General features: G+C 38.2%; 1 protein-coding gene across 5 annotated transcripts in view; it reads left to right on the forward strand.

Moving 5' to 3' along the window:
* Positions 1–5,264: 5,264 nt before the first annotated feature.
* CCNT2 (cyclin T2) overlaps positions 5,265–17,384 on the forward strand; it is a 39,870-nt gene continuing 27,750 nt past the window's right edge. The window contains exons 1-3 of one of the 5 annotated variants that reach the window (XM_013046757.2): positions 5,271–5,483; positions 6,339–6,420; positions 8,256–8,282. In XM_013046757.2, coding sequence (XP_012902211.1) covers positions 5,326–5,483; positions 6,339–6,420; positions 8,256–8,282 — 267 coding nt within the window. In that variant the 5' untranslated portion in view covers positions 5,271–5,325. Of the gene's footprint in view, positions 5,484–6,338; positions 6,421–8,255; positions 8,283–17,384 lie in introns of all 5 variants that reach the window. The other 4 variants (XM_013046758.2, XR_006602426.1, XM_004774269.3 and 1 more) reach the window with 4 other exon arrangements.

Below are 17,384 nucleotides of genomic sequence, written 5' to 3' on the forward strand. Positions count from 1 at the left end.
ACACCATACACAAAAGTAAATTCAAAATGGATTAAAGATCTTGGGACGCCTGGGTGGCTCAATTGGTTGGACGACTGCCTTCAGCTCAGGTCATGATCCTAGAGTCCCGGGATCGAGTCTCGCATCGGGCTCCCAGCTCCATGGGGCGTCTGCTTCTCCCTCTGACCTTCTCCTTGCTCATGCTCTCTCTCTCACTGTCTCTCTCTCAAATAAATAAATAAAATCTTTAAAAAATGGATTAAAGATCCGAAACCATAAAACTACTAGGAGAAAATATAAGCATTACTTTCTTGGACATTGACCTTAGCAACATCTTTCTAGATATGTCTTCTCAGGCAGAAGAAACAAAGCAAAAATAAATTATTGGGACTACGCCAAAATAAAAAGCTTTTGCATGGTGAAGGAAATCATCAACAAAACAAAATGGCAACCTACTGAATGAGAGAAGATATGTGCAAACAATATATCCAATAAGTGATTAATATCCAAAATATATAAAGAACTTATACAAGTCAACACCAATAACAATAATAATCTTTCAATTAAAAATGGGCAGAGGACCTGAATAGACATTTTTTCCAAAGAAGACATACAGATGGTGAACAGACATGAAAAGATGCTCAACATCACTCATCATCAGCGAAATGCAAATCAAAACCACAATGAGATGTCACCTCACACTTGTCAGAACAGCTAAAATCAAAAACACCAAAAATATCAAGTGTTGGTGAGGATATGGAGAAAAAGGAACCCTCATGCAGTATTGGTGGGAATAGAAACTGCTATAGCCACTATGGAAAATGGTATGGTGATTTCTCAAAAAGTTAAAAATAAAAACACATTATCCAGTAACTCCACTACTGGGTATTTACCCAAAGAAAAGGAAAACGCTAAGTTGAAAAGATATATGCACCCCTGTGTCAACTGCAACACTATTTACAATAGCCAAGATAAGTGTCCATTGATAGAAAAATGGATAAAGAAGCTATTGCATACATGCATGTGCATCCATGCATGCATGTGTGTGCACATAAACACACAAATATACTTGGCCATAAAAAAAGAGTGAGAGCTTGCCATTTGTGACAAAAGAGATAATATAAAGGGCATTATGCCAAGTGAAATACACTGAGAAAAACAAATACAGTATGATTTCACTTATATGTGCAATCTAAAAACAAAATTAATAAAACAGACTCTTAAATACAGAGGACAAGCTTGGTTGCCAGAAGTGAGTTTGGTAGGAGTTTGGTAGGAGGGATGAGTGAAATATATAAAGAGGATTTTTGAGTTATAAAATAAGTCACTGAGATGAAAACTACAGCATAGGGAATATAGTGAATAACACTGTAATAATCTTGTATGGTAACAAATGATAACTACACTTATTGTGGTCAGCACTGAGTAATTCACAGAATTGTGAATGTACATGTTCCCACCTGAAACTAATACAAGATTGTATGTCAATTTTGCTTCAATTTTTTAAAATTGGTTGGGGCGCCTGGGTGGCTCAGTGGGTTAAGCCACTGCCTTCGGCTCAGGTCATGGTCTCGGGGTCCTGGGATCGAGTCCCACATCAGGCTCTCTGCTCAGCGGGGAGCCTGCTTCTCTCTCTCTCTCTCTCTCTCTCTCTCTGCCAGCCTCTCTACCTATCTGTGATCTCTCTCTGTCAAATAAATAAATAAAATATTAAAAAAAAATAAAATAAAATAAAAAATAAAAAAAATAAAATTGGGATATTTTCTTCCTGTTGAATTCTAAAATTTCTTTTATATTTTGGATACAAGTCCTTTATCAGATATGTGTTTTGCAAAGATTTTCTCCCCGTACTTTCACTCTCTTCACAGCAGTCTTTCATAGAGCAAAGTTCCTTAATTCTAATTAAATCAACTTAATCTTTTCTTTCATGGATCATTCTTTTGGTGTTGTGTGTAAAAATAATTGCCAAAGAAAAGGTCACCTAGATTTTCTCCTGTTCCATATTACATGTACATTTAGGGACATGTACATTTACTTTACATTTAGGGACATGATCCATTTAGAGTTAATTTTTGTGAACAGTGCAAGGTCTGTATCTAAAATTTTTTTTTTTTTTTTTTACATATGGATATCCAGTCCTTCTAACATCACTTGTTGAAAAGACTTTCCTTTCTCCACTAAATCGCCTTTGCTTCTTTGTCAAAAATCACTTGATCATTTTTGTGGGTCTATTTCTGGGCTCTCTATTCTGTCCCATTGATCTGTCCATTCTTTTGTCAATATATGCTCTCTTTATTACTGTAGCTTTGCAGTCAGGTCGTGTTAGTCCAACTTCTTTGGATTGTGTTGGCTATTTGGAGGCCTTTTGCCTTTCCACATAAGCTTTAGAATCAATCTGGTGATACCTACAAAGTAACTTGCTAAAACTTTGGGATTGCATTGAATCTATAGATCAAGTTGGGAAGAAATGACCCAAATGATAATGTCTTCCAACCCATAAACCCACAATATTCTTCCATTTATATCTGTTCTGACTGCCTTAGAGTTTTGTAGTTTTCTACACGTAGATCCTGTACATGTTTTAGATTCATTCCTAAGTATGACTTTTTGTAAATGACACTATGCTATAAATTTTGAGTTTCAATTATACATTGCTGGTATATAGGAAAGCAAATGATTCCTGTGATTAACCTTGTATCTTAAGATCTTGCCATAATCACCTGTTCTACATTTTAAGTACTCTCCATGTCCAGCCTGGAGCTCAATGTGGGGCTCAAACCACTCCAAGATCAAACCTGAGCCAATATCAGGAGTTGGAGACTTAACAGACTGAGCTACCCAGGTATGCCTCCACATTTTTAATACTTTGAGATTTTCTACAAAAACAATTATGTCACCCCTGAACAAATTCATTTTTTGCCCTCCCCAATCTGTTTATTTTTCATTCACTTTTCTTACTGTATTAGCTAGGTAGGATTCCAGGGTTCCAGCACAATGTCAAAAGATGTGGTGAAAGGGGATATTCTTGTTAGCAGGAAATCTTCTAATTTCTCACCATTAAGTATGATATTAACTGGAGGGTTTTTATAAATTTTCTTTATCAAGCTAAGTTCTCTTCTATTTCTAATTTGTTTATAGAGTTTTTATCATAAATGACTGTTAGGGTAAGCACCTTATAAATGCTGCTTTAAATAATTCTATCCTATTACTTCTCTAAGCAGGGACAAATGGGAAGCAAGCAAGGGAAATAGGAAATAAAGTTATGCACACAGCTATTCCAAACTGCCTATTGCAACCAAATCAATAGGTCTATATCGAATATGTGAAAAGGGAAGGCAAAGCAAAGATACAGCAGTACACTGGGCATAGGAGCCCAAAAACAAGGACAAATGCCTGGATTATTAACCAGTAAAACTCACTTAAAAACATTATCAGTTACCTTTTAGAAATATGTCTGCCTGGGGGCGCCTGGGTGGCGCAGTTTTTAAGTGTCTGCCTTCGGCTCAGGTCCTGATCCCTGGGTTCTGGGATTGGGCCCTGCATGGGGTTCCCTGCTCCCGGGAAGCTTGTTCCTCCTCCCACTCCCCCTGCCTGCGTTCCCTCTCTCACTGCATCCCTATCAAATAAATAAAATCTTAAAAAAGAAAGAAAAATATGTCTGCCTGTATTATGTCTTTGGCAAATAGTTAAAATTTTAAAAGGCAGATTTTATTCACACACAGTAGGCACTGGCTCAGAGTCGGAGACCTATCTACTCCGAGAACAGAGTTCTGCGGTATTCTCTTACAAGGACAGAAGGGGTTAATCATACGTGCGGTCTTACACTTTTAACTGCAACAAAACAAAGTAAATTCAGGTCCTCTGGTTTATCTGTTCCTCCCTAACCTTGTTTTAAATCATAGCTTGGGGGTGCCTGGGTAGCTCACGTCATGATCCCGGATCGAGCCCCGCATTGGGCTCCCTGCTCCCGGGAAGCCTGCTTCTCCCCCTCCCAGCTTGTGTTCTCTCTCCAGCTGTGTCCGTCTGCCAAATAAATAAAATCTTTTAAAAATAAGTAAATAAATAATAGCTTTGTGTAAAAACACAGTAACCAGGGGCTCCTGGGTGGCTCAGTGGGTTAAAGCCTCTGCCTTCGGCTCAAGTCAAGATTCCAGAGTCCTGGGATCTAGCCCGGCATCCGAATCTCTGCTTGACAGGGAGCCTGCTTCCCTTCCTCTCGCTCGGCCTGCCTCTGTGCCTGCTTGTGATCTCTGTCAAATAAATAAAAAAAAAAAAAAAAAAAAAAAAAACACAGTAACCATATTGACTCAAAATTTGGTTTTAAAAATTCACCTCCCTGGGACGCCTGGGTGGCTCAGTAGGTTAAAGCCTCTGCCTTCAGCTCAGGTCATGATCCCAGGGTCCTGGGATCGAGCCCCGCGTCGGGCTCTCTGCTCAGCGGGGAGCCTGCTTCCTCCTCTCTCTCTGCCTGCCTCTCTGCCTGCTTGTGATCTCTGTCTGTCAAATAAATAAATAAAAATCTTTTTTAAAATAAATAAATAAATAAATAAAAACTTTAAAAAAAAAATTCACCTCCCCTTTCTAACGTGATAACCTTTGGCCAGAAATCTCAAAAATAAGACTCACAGCCTAAGTGGCTGCGGAATCCAAACAAGACTACGCTGGGGGCCGGGGAAGCATTCAAATCCACCACAAACGTGGAGTGCTGTTTCTCCTGCACTCCTCCAGACGCGTTCTTCCTTCCTAGAGCCGCCAGCAGACACAGGCTTTCCTCGCGGACAACTCCTAAGAAAGCCAACGAGACTGCGCGCATTAAAACTGAAGGAAAATGGGGGCTGAGCCGTGCGCGTGCGACAGGGGACAGCTTTTCTCTTACTAAAGCGCCGCCAGCCTCCCGGCCCAAGAACCCGTCCGGCTTTAAAGTCCACGCCCAGGTCGCACCACGCAGCCGCCCGCCTGCCTTCCCTCCGCAAGCGACCCGGGGCCAGCCCCTTCGTTCTTCTGCCCAACCCTTCGCCCAGCCAATCCTACACCCGGCATGCACCGCTCCGACCTTTTCCTTCCCAGCCGACCCCCACCTTCGGGCGCCTCTAAATGACAAGTGGCGCGGAGCATTGTGGTCCCGAGCGTGAGAGCGAGACCAGAGGCAGGAAAAAGAAAGCAAAAGACAGGGGCGAGCCGGTAGGGCGGCCCCTGCGCACGCGCACGGGCAGCGGCGAGGGTGAAAAGGGGCGGTGCGTGGTCTACGGCGAGCGGAGTGGGGCGGGGTCGCGCGGCCTTGGCCGGGAGTCCGCGAGCCGGGACGGGAGGGGGGTGGGTGAGGGAGCGGGCGCAGGAGGAAGTGTCATGGCGTCGGGCCGTGGAGGTTCTTCTCGCTGGTTCTTTACTCGGGAACAGCTGGAGAACACGCCAAGCCGCCGCTGCGGTATGGAGGCGGATAAAGAGCTCTCATACCGCCAGCAGGCGGCCAACCTCATCCAGGACATGGGACAACGTCTCAATGTGTATCCTTTCCTATTCTTGGCCCTCCGCCGCTCACGCCCTGTCCCTCCTTACTATTCGTCCAGTCGCCTGGTTGCCGGGCCTGCTGCCCCGCGAACATGGCGCCGCCGCCTCGGCCTTCGCTGGGCTTCGGCTGCGCTGTAAGGGAAGGCAGCCTCGGGCTCGGGAGGCCGCAAGCGGCCAGTGAAGGAGAGGAGAGGAGTCCGGGAATGCGGGCTGGGAGGCAGCGTTGTGTAATCTGTTTGGGGCCGCGCGTAGTGGCGGCGGGGGATGGGAGTGGCGCCGAGACCCGAAGGGAATCTTAGGGATTATCGCAGAAAAGAGGAGGCTACTTCGACTTTTAGTCGGAGAAAGGGTCGAATGGTAGGAGGGTTACCGATGCTGAAAGGCGTAAGTGTTCTCCGCGGCCTCTCCCCGCGCTCCTCGGTGGTTTGATGGCGGGTCTCGTACCTTGGGAGCTCTCTGGAGGTCTTTATGTTCTTGGCGTGGTTTTGTATGGGTGTGCGCGCGCGCGTTTCAACTGTCTGATGCTGAGCTTAGTCAGCCCTAGCCATTGATGAATCCTTCCCGGCTTACTTAATAGCAATATTGGAGTGAGATGCTCAGCACTTATTATTACTGTTGGCGTCGAGCCTACCACCACCCTGCAAGGTTTTATTTTATTTATATATATATGTATATATATACATATATATGTATATACATATATATGTATGTGTAGTTTGGGGATTGGTTTTTTGGTTTTGAGTGAACAGTAAGCACTGGAAAAACACCGTAGATCGGGAATTTTCCATCAAAATTGTTCTGTAAATTAGATATTGTTTTTTCTCGGATATTTCCTAAATGTTACGTTCCAGCTCTCAGCTTACAATAAACACTGCGATTGTTTATATGCACAGGTTTTATATGCACCATTCTTTCACCAAATTCAGTAGAAATGTAAGTACTATTTTATTGTTTGTTTTTACCATAACCAAATTTTGAGGTAAATGGATACGCAGAAAAAAGTTGGTCGTTGACTTTACTTTTGGACTTAGTGTTGTAAATTAATAGTGAAGGTAAACCGCGTGATAAACGTTTTTGCTTGAAATGAAAAATGTTCCTGGTTTGTTTTTTAATTTGTGATGACAGACTGTCGGGCACTGTGTTAGGCTCTGCCAAGGTTTTGAGCTAAAAAGTAATAAACGTTTAGTTACTTAGTTATTATATCGGTATTCATTTAAATTTTATACTTTTGGATAATTTCAGATAGTAATGTACAGTGTAATTTGGCCTAGTCATTCTGATGTACATCTTAAATGTGTTGGACTCCTTGCGTTTGAAATACGGTGAACTGGGCTTAATTGTGACATTCTTTTTAAATGACCCTTTGAAAGTTAAATGGTTAGCAGAAATATTTTATTTGCTATTAAAATTTCTTAAGGTATCAGCGTTCCTCTTTATCACAGCATTAGTTGTCTACTTAAATCTTTGGTTAGTTAGACATCAAATTTTCCTGAATTCACACATATATTATCAGAGGTGTGTATATGTATAATCAGTTTTGAAGTAAAATTTATCTTCCAGGACTAAAGAACATAACCTGTAAATCTTGAAGAATTAATAGTGTTGGATTGAAATTTTTATTTTACCTTGTGAAAGGTGTGAGTTTGGTGTCTGTCCTTTTCAGAGTAATATGCATACTGTGTTGCATCTGTTAACAAAATTGCCTAATATTTAACTGTCTTAATTGTCACTATTTTTTTGCTCTTTTTATCACAGCTGTTTTTAGAATGCTATTCAGAAAGGTGTGTGTAGAAAAAAATGAATTGTGGAAGACTTTATGCTATTTGTAGTTTGTCATTAAGACCTTTTTGCTAAGAAAACAATCTTTGAAAAGGTCCTTGAAATACTTTTTTCTGATTGGAAGGAACAGCTTCATAGCTTAGATTGATTCGTGTTTTAATCTCTTCTGATCATAAGACGTTTTGGTCTCCTAAAGGCTCCTTTTCTTCTCTTTCTCTTTTATATCTACATGATTCTTGTTCTATTTCTGTTTTCCTAGTTATTTCTTTGCACAGAACTTGGGTCAGTGATAGTGTTATGGAAGAGAGAGGAAGCCTTTTTGGCAATAACATTCAGATTGAGAGAATGAAATTTAAATTGGCTCCAAAGGCAGTGGTAAACTAATGAAAACTAATATAAATGTGACTTTCCTAGGTAGCCTGAAAAATGCTGGTAGAAATCATAAGTCAAAATAGTCCTGGAAATTTTCTTGATGTGGCTACAGATGTCCCATTTGCTTAAACAGGCTTACTTTTCTACTTCCAGTAAATAATCTCACCACAAGACTATACTTCTTTTTGAACCCTCCCTCTTTCATAATTTGTCTCTGTGGCCTGGTTGGTGTGCTTTAAAACAGTTATCTAGCTTATAGCCAAAATTCACAGCTTTAACTTTAAATTGACTAGTGAAGCCCAGGTCCTTTGCATTCTTGAACTAATTTACTTAAATGCCATCATCAATAAAAAGCCAAAGTATTTTTATTACCCCACTTAGTGTCTTGTATATGTACAAAGTTAAACTCAGCATTTTACATTAAAATGTTATTAGCAATTGAAATCTGATATTAATTTCTATTTGAAAAAGTGGCATTGCACCCTTCATATCTAATTGTTGTCTTTTTTACCTTTGCTGTTATATCAAAAGTGGTTTTAATATTTGTATTTGTGCACTTGCATCAGTTGCACAGCCTCACTCTTTTATCTTTTTTTTTTTTTTTTCTATTCTTTTAGGGTGAAGGGGGTGGTCTCAAATTGAATGTGAGTCACTTTTAAATTCATACTCCCCCACATCATTGGGAAAATTTTTCTTGTAGGGTTATAATGGAATGTCATAGTAAACTACAAAAAGCATGAATTTCACCAAAAAGTAAACTGAACACCATTCAGTAAATTCCTAACAAGTTTAAATTTGAAGATGCTAGGGACAAACTATAGCTAGTTTTGTAATAACTACCGTGCATTAGTTGTATTAAAATGTTTAATGATTATGTGGATTCATTGTGTTTTCCCACGTTGACTAATTTAAAAGTAAAATGTCCCCTAAATTTTAAATGCTATTGTTTAAGAATAAAATCAATGTCAACATGTGTTGGTGACCCAGAAACTGTCTTTTATTATTGAGTTTTATTGTCAGTATCTCTTGGAGGGTTGGATCACTATCAGCAGTAAATGACTTTTATATGTAACCTAATTAGTTAAGTCCACCCTTTGCTCACTGGATGCAGTGAGGTTTATGTAATTCGGGTTAGTAATTAAAGAATGACCTTGCAGCATCAAGCTCGAGATAAATCTAGTAAAGTATAAAAGCCCTGGCGCCAAGAGTGCCTCCAAGTTATATACCGTGGGAGAATATCCTCTACAGTGTCAATCTTGGAATAAATATTGACCCAACTTCTCCTAGAAACTCTGTTCATTAATTTGGTTTGTCAAGTTCATGATGCATTTGTTTCTTCTATTAATTCCAAGTTTAGTGAATTCTCTTAAGATCAGATTTTAACATACTGTTTTCTTAGTGTTTTTGGTGGTCACAGTCTATTCTCATAGCACCTCTCCAGATCACATGGCCATTTTAATCTTCTCTTAACTGTCCTTAGTTCCATTGCCTCTTTTTTTTTTTTTTTTTTTTGAGCTGCAGCAGCATTCAGAACTATATATAATCCACCAGATTTAAATGTATTGAAGTTCTCATTTAATGTACTGTATTTCTGCTAAGGTTCCAAGAGTACACAGTTAAGGACAGTATTCAGGACTGATGATATTAAGGAATGACTATATTGACTTCTAAGAGTGCATCATCTAAGTCATGTCTACATTTTATACGTCTGAGTTAGATGATTAGCTGCTACACATAAGCAAACTTGTATTTTTGCTTGTGCCAAAATTTGTTTACCACTTCTTGCTTAAAATCTTTATAATCTTTATCAGTTGACCTGACTTTTGACTATTAGATGTCATTTGAAAGTCTGCAGATGTTGTTTTTGCATTCCTTTCTCCCCCCCATAAAGACTTAATGAGGAAAGCTATTCTTGTATCCACTTACAGAAATGACCATAGTCCCTGTTCTTTGATAATACAGCATTCTGCCATTATAATTTTTAAGAATAGTCTGCAATAGGAATTTATTCAAGACTTTTGAAGTAGTTTTTATCTTGTTTATACTGTGCATATTTATACTCAAATTAGTCATAAAATTGTCCTACATGATTGTCTTTTCTGAGAGAAAACCAGCATTTTGGGGAACTTGGTTAGCTAAAGGGTTTTGCTTATATTTTTATTGTGAAAGCCCTTAATTTCTCTCAAATGTAGTAACATAGATGAAGTTAAGTATAAAAATGTTTCCCGACACATACATTCAGATTAGAAGGTAAACAATGTAAGGGCAGGATTTTGTTTGTTTCCTTTCTTTTTTGGTTTTACTGATGGTTGTGTCACCAGTACTTCACATAAAGTAGATAATAGAGCAGCCATTTGTTAATAAGATGGATCCAATCATGTTTCTCACAATCTGTTGACTGAATTCTTACACATTTTCCTCTGTATGTGTCCTCTCCACAGAGACAAGCTTTAAATATTTTATTTTTGAAAACTAATATAGGCACATAGTAAATGAAAATGGTAGAGAGGGGAATATGATAAACCATCCTCCAATTTGAGTGTGTAAGCCCACTGCCCCAGAACATGTGCTGTTAACGTGCCCTTTCAGAAATATTTTCTGCTTGTTCAAGCTTTTATGTATGTATAACTTTTTTAGTGCCCCCAAAAAGGGTTGAGTTGGATTTGGTTTCATAGTTGTTAGAAGTCCTCCTTTGAATTAGGCCCCAGAGTCCCCTGTTAGCCATATATATGAGTCTTACCATTTATGCATTGTGCATCCCTCTTTTTCCAGATGGTGCATTCTCTTCTCATGTAACAATGGTCTCTCAGGTTTTAAGACAGGTGAAGTTTAACTCTTCTTGAAGCATTCCCAAGATAACTCCAAACTCCACTCTTTGACTTCTGAATTTCTCTCTTATTCTTTGAGTCCTGTTCACATCCTATTGTATTCCATCTATTTGGTGTCCTTTATTGCTACAGCGTAACTGCATTTATGAGGTGAAGTGGGTTTTTTATATAAAGATTTTTATTTACTTATTTGTGAGAGAGTACACAAGAGAGCACAAGCAGGAGGAGTGGCAGAGGGAGAGAGAGAGGGAGAATCAGGCTTCCCACCAAGCAGGGGGCCTGACACCTGGCTTGATCCCAGGACCCTGGGACCATGACCTGAGCCAAAGGCAGAAGCTTAACCAACTAGTCACCCAGGTGCCCCAGGGTTTGTTTTTTTACTGTAAAATACAACACAAACATAAAACCACCAACCATGTATAGCTTAGTGAATTATAATAAGGCAGACAACCTTGTAACCACCACTCAAGAAAGAGAACTTTGCTAACTATCCTGGAAATGTTTTCATGTGCCCCATCCTTATGTCAACCCCTTCCCTCCCTCCACAAAAGAATTATTATAGTTATCAGTTATTACAGTTATCACTTCGGTTTCATATAGTTTTACCACCTAATCCTGCATTCCTAAATGCTTCAGTTTCATCTTGCCCATTATTAAAAATTTGACTACTCTTTTGAAACTCTGAATCTACAGTTTTCTCCTCCATCCCTTTCTTTCCCTTAAATTTTATCTCTTGAAGAACCTAAGGCAATAGACCTGTAGAGTCTGGATTTTGCTGATTGTATACTCATGGAGCAGTTTATCATGTTCTTTTATTCTTGAAGTCCCTGCAAATTGCAGGTAGATCTAGAAATTTCATCAAACTCAGGTTAGACGAGTATGTTTAGTAAGACTACAGGTGTTGAGATGCCTAATTAGGAGCCATCTGATGTCTTTTTATCTCTGTGTTAGCAGCGTTTGATTGATACTCAACATCTAGATCCTTTCGTTCATTGTGATACTCTCATTTCATTAGTAATTTGGAATATTTTCGTAATGAAATGCTGTGATTCATCCACTACTTAGACTCCCAGTTGTGTAGTTCTTAAAGGAAAAGCAGGATAAATACATGATTCTTACCCTACATGTACTACTTTTGTTGAAATGTAATTCATATACTGTACGTTTCATCAGTTGAAATGGTAGTTCAGTGGAGTTTTTTAAGTGTATTCACAAAGTTGTATGTCAATTTTAGAAATTCTCGTTACCCCAAGAAGAAACCCTACACCAGTTGGCCGTCTCTTTACCTTCTTCCCCCCACCCTATTCTGGACTTTTCCTATAAGTGGAAACATACAATACGTGGTATTTTCTGACTGGCCTCTTTCCCTTACTGCATAATGTTTTTAAATTTATCTGTATTGTAGCTTATAAGCTTATTGTAGCTTGTAAGTGAAGTGTAAGCTTCACTTAACTTTTCTTCCAAACTACCATTGTACTCCATTTTATATATCCATTTATCAGTTGATGGACATTTGAGTTGTTTCCACTTTTTGGCTGTTATACTGCTCCTGTGAACATTTATGTATAAGTTTCTGGATGGACATATGCTTTGATTTCTCTCAGGTACAGAAGTAGAATTGCTAGACCATATGGTAACTCTATACCGCAATAATCTTGTATAGCTTCCTGACTATCTGTTACAACAAGGTATTCCAGGCTTATCTTGTACATTTTCTTTTCCACAGCTGGAATCGCCATTTCTTTAAGTAATCCTCGTTTGTTTTAGTAGGAAGTGGTATTTCAAAACCGTGAGCTGGACACTAGGGATACTCATTACTGTATTTGTCTTGTTTCTAGGCATCTACAGTGAACAGAGAGAGGAAATATATAGTATCATAAATACACATTTATTATACAAATTGGTATATTAAGTGTTTATTATTCATTTACACATTAAATATATGAAATATATTAACCAGATTTTTTTAATAGGTATTTCTTTTAAATGTATATTTTAAATACCTCAGGAGTTTTGCTAATTCAAGATAGCAGCATTTTTTACTTAACCTTTCTTTGTGGTATATTTCTGTGACCTTCCACACAAATAGTTCTTAAGAATGTGGGATTTGTCGGCACCCGAGTGGCTCAGTTGGCTAACCGTCTGCCTTTGGCCTAGGTCATGATCCCCGGGTCCTGGCCCCACTTCAGGCTCTCTCTCAGCCTGGAGCTGATTCTCCCTCCCCCTCTACCTGCCACTCCCTCTTGCTTGTGCTCTCTCAAGTAAATAAATAAAAAAAATTTTTAATGTAGAATTAGAGAATTTATCCCATCATCACTCATTAATTTACCCTCACATTACACACATAAGTGTTGAAATAGCAGTACTATCACCACCAGTATAATTATTGAGAACAATAAAATGTTTTTGTTTGCTTTCCCTCTCACCCCTGCTGTTTAAAGTCCTGTTATGGCTACTACATTAGCTTAAATAGCCATTAATAAAACTCTCCCTTTTAATCCTTATTTAATCTTAGTTCTACACGTAACTATTTTTGTTCACTGCCAATGCTTTTGTTGATGTCTCTATAGTCATTTTGATTGTTTGAAGTTCTTTTGAACATCATGGAAACAAAATTCTCTGAATCTTTGCATATTGATAATAGTTTATCTGTGATATTTATATTCAAGGTCAGTTTTGCTGTGTATAAAATTCTTGACTCATGCTTTTTTTTCTGAGATATCTTAAATACGTAACACCTTTTTTTCCTGGCATAAAGCACTACTACAGGTGATGATCTAGTTTTCTTATGGCTATAGGACCTTTTTTTTTCCTTTGTAATCCAGTAATTTTACTATGGATTATCTTGATGTTGGTTGTTCTCGGTTTATATACTCAGGGGATCTTTCAATGTGTGACATTATCTTTTTGGGGGGGGCAGCAGAACAAGGTTTATTGAGTGATATTGAAGCAAAACTTATTGATAGTACAAAGCTATCAAAGAGGGAGGAGACATGAGAGGGTTGCCCGTCTTTTTTACTTATGTTTTGTGTTTTGAATCCTTAGTGTCTGTTAGTTTGGAGGTATGTTACTCTTTTAATTTTTCTGGGTTTTTGTTGTGGTAAAATATACATAGCATGAAATTTATCATTTTAACCATTTTTTAAAGATTTTATTTATTTAACTGAGAGAGCAAGAGAGCATAAGCAAGGGGAGCAGTAAGAAGGAGAGGGAGAAGCAGGCTCCCCACCAACCAGGAACCCATTGCGGGGCTCAGTCCCAGGACTCTGGGATCATGACCTGAGCCAAAGGCAGATGCTTTTACCATCTGAGCCATCCAGGCACCCCTAAAGGTTTTATTTATTTGTCAGAGAGAGAGAGAGACTGAGCAAGCAGGGCGGGTAGCAGTCAGAGGGAGGAGCAGGTTCCCTGCTGAGCAAGGAGCCTGATGTGGGACTTGATCCCAGGACTCTGGGATCATGACCTGAGCCAGAGGCAAATGCTTAATGGACTGAGTCACCCAGGTGTCCCTTTTTTTCTTTCTTTTTTTTTTTCCTTTTTAAAGGTCATTTTAACCATTTTTAAGAGTACAGTTCAGTGACATTGTTGAGCAAACATCACCACTATCCAGTTCTAGTACTTTTTTCAATCTTTTCAAATGGAAATTCTGCTCATTGAGCAAACTCCCCATTCTCCTCTCCCCGCAGACCCTGGAAACCACCTTTCTATTTAGTCTATGAATTTCACTATTGTTTACCTCATATAAGTGGAGTCATACAATATTTGTCCTTTTTTGTGTCTGTTTTATTTCACTTAGCATAGTGTTTCCAGGATTCATCCATGTTGTGGCATATGTCAGAATTTTCTTCCTTTTTAGGACTGAATGTTATTCCTTTGCATGAATGAACCACGGGTGGATTCCTTTTACCTTTTGGTTATTGTGAATAATGCTGTAGTGAATGTGGGTTTATAAAAATCTACTTAGGTCCTTGCTTTCAACTCTTTTGAGCATATACCCAGAAGTGAAATTACTAGATCACATTGTGAGTCCATATTTAATTTTTGAGAAACTGCCATGTTTTCCACAGCAATAGCACTGTCTTAAATTCCCATTAACAATGAATAAGGGTTCCAAGTTCTCCATGTCCTCACCAGCATGAGCTCTTTTCTGATTTTCTGATAATAACCATCCTAATGAATGTGAAGTGGGTATCTCGTAGTTTCAGTTTGCATTTCTCTGGTGGCTACTGGTGTTTGGCATTTCTTCGTGTGGTTACTGGCCATTTGTGTATTTCTTTGGAGAAATATCTAACCAGTCTTTTATCCATTTTTTAATAGGATTTTTTTCTTAAGCTATAGGAGTTCCTTATATACCCTGGATATTATTCTCTTACCAGATACATGATTTGCAATTTTTTTTTCATTCTGTAAGCTCATTCACTTTTTTGATGAACAAAAGTTTTTTATTTTGATGAACCCAGTCTACCTACTTTCTCTTGTGTTGCTTATGCTTTTGGTGTCATTTCTAAGAAATCATTGCCCAACCTTTCATGGAGCTTTTCTCGATTTCTATTAAGAGTTTTACAGGTTTGGTTCTTAAATTTAGGTCACTGAACCATTGTGAGTTAATTTTTGTGTGTGGTGTGATGTGAGGGTTTAATTTCATTGTTTTGCATGTGTATAACCAGTTTTCCCAGTACCATTTTTTGTTTTTTTGAGCAGTTCTTTCTAGTATGATTTTTGTTGCTTAGGGTTAACTCTTCTGTTTTTTTCTTACGGTGTCTTAGTATGGCCCAAATACTTTTCATTTACATATACAAAAATATAACAGTTTACTTTCTGAGGTTCCCTGGCTATGTTCCCCTCCCTCGTTTTTATTTTCTGTTTACCTTCTCCCTGTCCTGCCAGTTCTGCTTTGGATCTCAAAAGTTTCTTTCCAGTGTGGAGTCCTGGAAAAGAGCCTTGGGAGATCTGTTTGATTAGTACATAAGAAGTTAACTTTAACCCTTTAGCTCTTCTCTAGGCCTCTGACATATACCCACTTAATTGATCTTGACAGAATTCCTCCCCAGTTCAGCTGCTGTTTCCTGATTGGTCCACCATGATTTCCAGTAAATGTCTGGGCTATTTTGAGGTTCTTTTATCAAGCCCAGCAAATAGCCTATTACTTTGCTTTGCTTCTTGTTGCATAGATGCTGATACTGGGTAGGGATTATGAGTAGATGCTGATACTGGGTAGGAATTATGGCTACATATTTGCCAGTTTTGTCCTTTATCCATTTGTATTTGAATTTCCTAGGAATGCCTTGCCAGGTAGTTTGGTTATAAATATCCGTGGAGTTTTGCTCTTGTTCTCTTGTTACTCTGCTTTTCTGTGGGGATTTCGTTACCACGGGTCTGCCCCTGTCTTCTCAGAATTCTTCAGATAAGACATTAAAAGGTAATTGTCCGTCACTTTAAGAGATGATAGGCTAATTTCCAAACAAGGAAATAGACTATCATCTAAATGTACTGTTGACCCTTAGGTTTGAACTCTGTAGGTCCACTTAATACAGATGTTTTTCAGTAAATATATTAGGAAATTTTTTAGAGATTTGCAATAATTTTGAAAAAACTCAATGACAAACTATATAGCCTAGAAAAACTGAAAATTTGAGAAAAATGAGGTATTGGAAGAATATGGTATATAATACATATAACATACAAAATGTGTTAATTGGCTATCTATAAGGCTTGCAGCCAACAATAGGTTACTTACAGAGTTTTGGGAGAGTCAGAGTTACATTTGTATTGTGTGTGTAGGGGGGTAGCACTACTAACACCTACATTGTTCAGGGGACAACCTTAATAGGTTTAATACGTCCCTTAATAGGTTTAAGAATGTCTAAGAAGATAAGGGTAATTTTTTAGGAATAATTAAGTCACTTGAACTTCTTTCTGTTAAAGAAGGAACATTATGATCCATCTGGAACAGTTTATCAATAGACATAAAAAGCGTATATGATATTATTGACCGATTTTTTTGCAAATGAATTCTGAAAAGAACTCTAGAATGTTCTCCCACAAAACTTCAATGTTATTTTGAAACATGGAACTCTGCCTGCCTAATTAGAGGGTTGTTGACTGATGTAGTGTATTGGGCAGTGTATTATACAAGTCTTTATAAAGTCTTTGTGAAGCAGCTCTTTTTTCTCCCCAAAAATTCAGATGATTGTAAAAGGTTCAAATCAAATCTTTTTTACATGCACGTGCGCAAACACACACTTAATGTGTCTGTTAGTCCTGATAGTTCATGTTCTTAGGGTAGCTCTAGCTCATTTGTTTCAAATAAGAAAGGATTTTATACAATTTGGTAATGTAGCATTTCTAAACTAACTGATGTATAGAATAGAGCAGATTTTTACATTAACAAATGTGTGTCGAGTATTTTTATTACCCAAGACACACAAAGGTCTCTGTGTAATTTATAAATTTATAAATTGACTTTGAAGGCAATTGGAACAGAAATTCTGAAGATGTTTTTAGTGCATAAGATTGGGTAAAATAATTTTTTTAAGAGAAAATCAGATTGTTATATACTTTACAATGGGGGAGATGATGGAAATCTGAGATTTTATTCTAAACTAAGTTACTGTTCTAGATGTAAAGGTATTTAGTAAGTAGTCCTGATACCATATTTACAGAAAAGCATGTAAAATGAAGGTTTTTTAAAGTTATTTGAGTCTGACACCGAAAAAGAAACAAATGACTGTAGAAGTTCACCTACTTGTTCAGCGCTGAAATTTTTAAATATTACAGCTTTAATGGTTTGTACTTTGTTACGTGATGCTATGTGTTTATGTGACAGTAGTTAGTCCACATAGAGTACATGTTATGTGACAAGCAGTGTGCAAAGTAGGCATGATATTTTTTTTGATAAATAAGAAATAGTGTTTTTCC

The sequence above is a fragment of the Mustela putorius genome, unplaced genomic scaffold, assembly GCF_011764305.1.
Source record: "Mustela putorius furo isolate JIRA1106 unplaced genomic scaffold, ASM1176430v1.1 tig00003867_pilon_pilon_pilon, whole genome shotgun sequence".
NCBI lineage: Eukaryota > Metazoa > Chordata > Mammalia > Carnivora > Mustelidae > Mustela > Mustela putorius.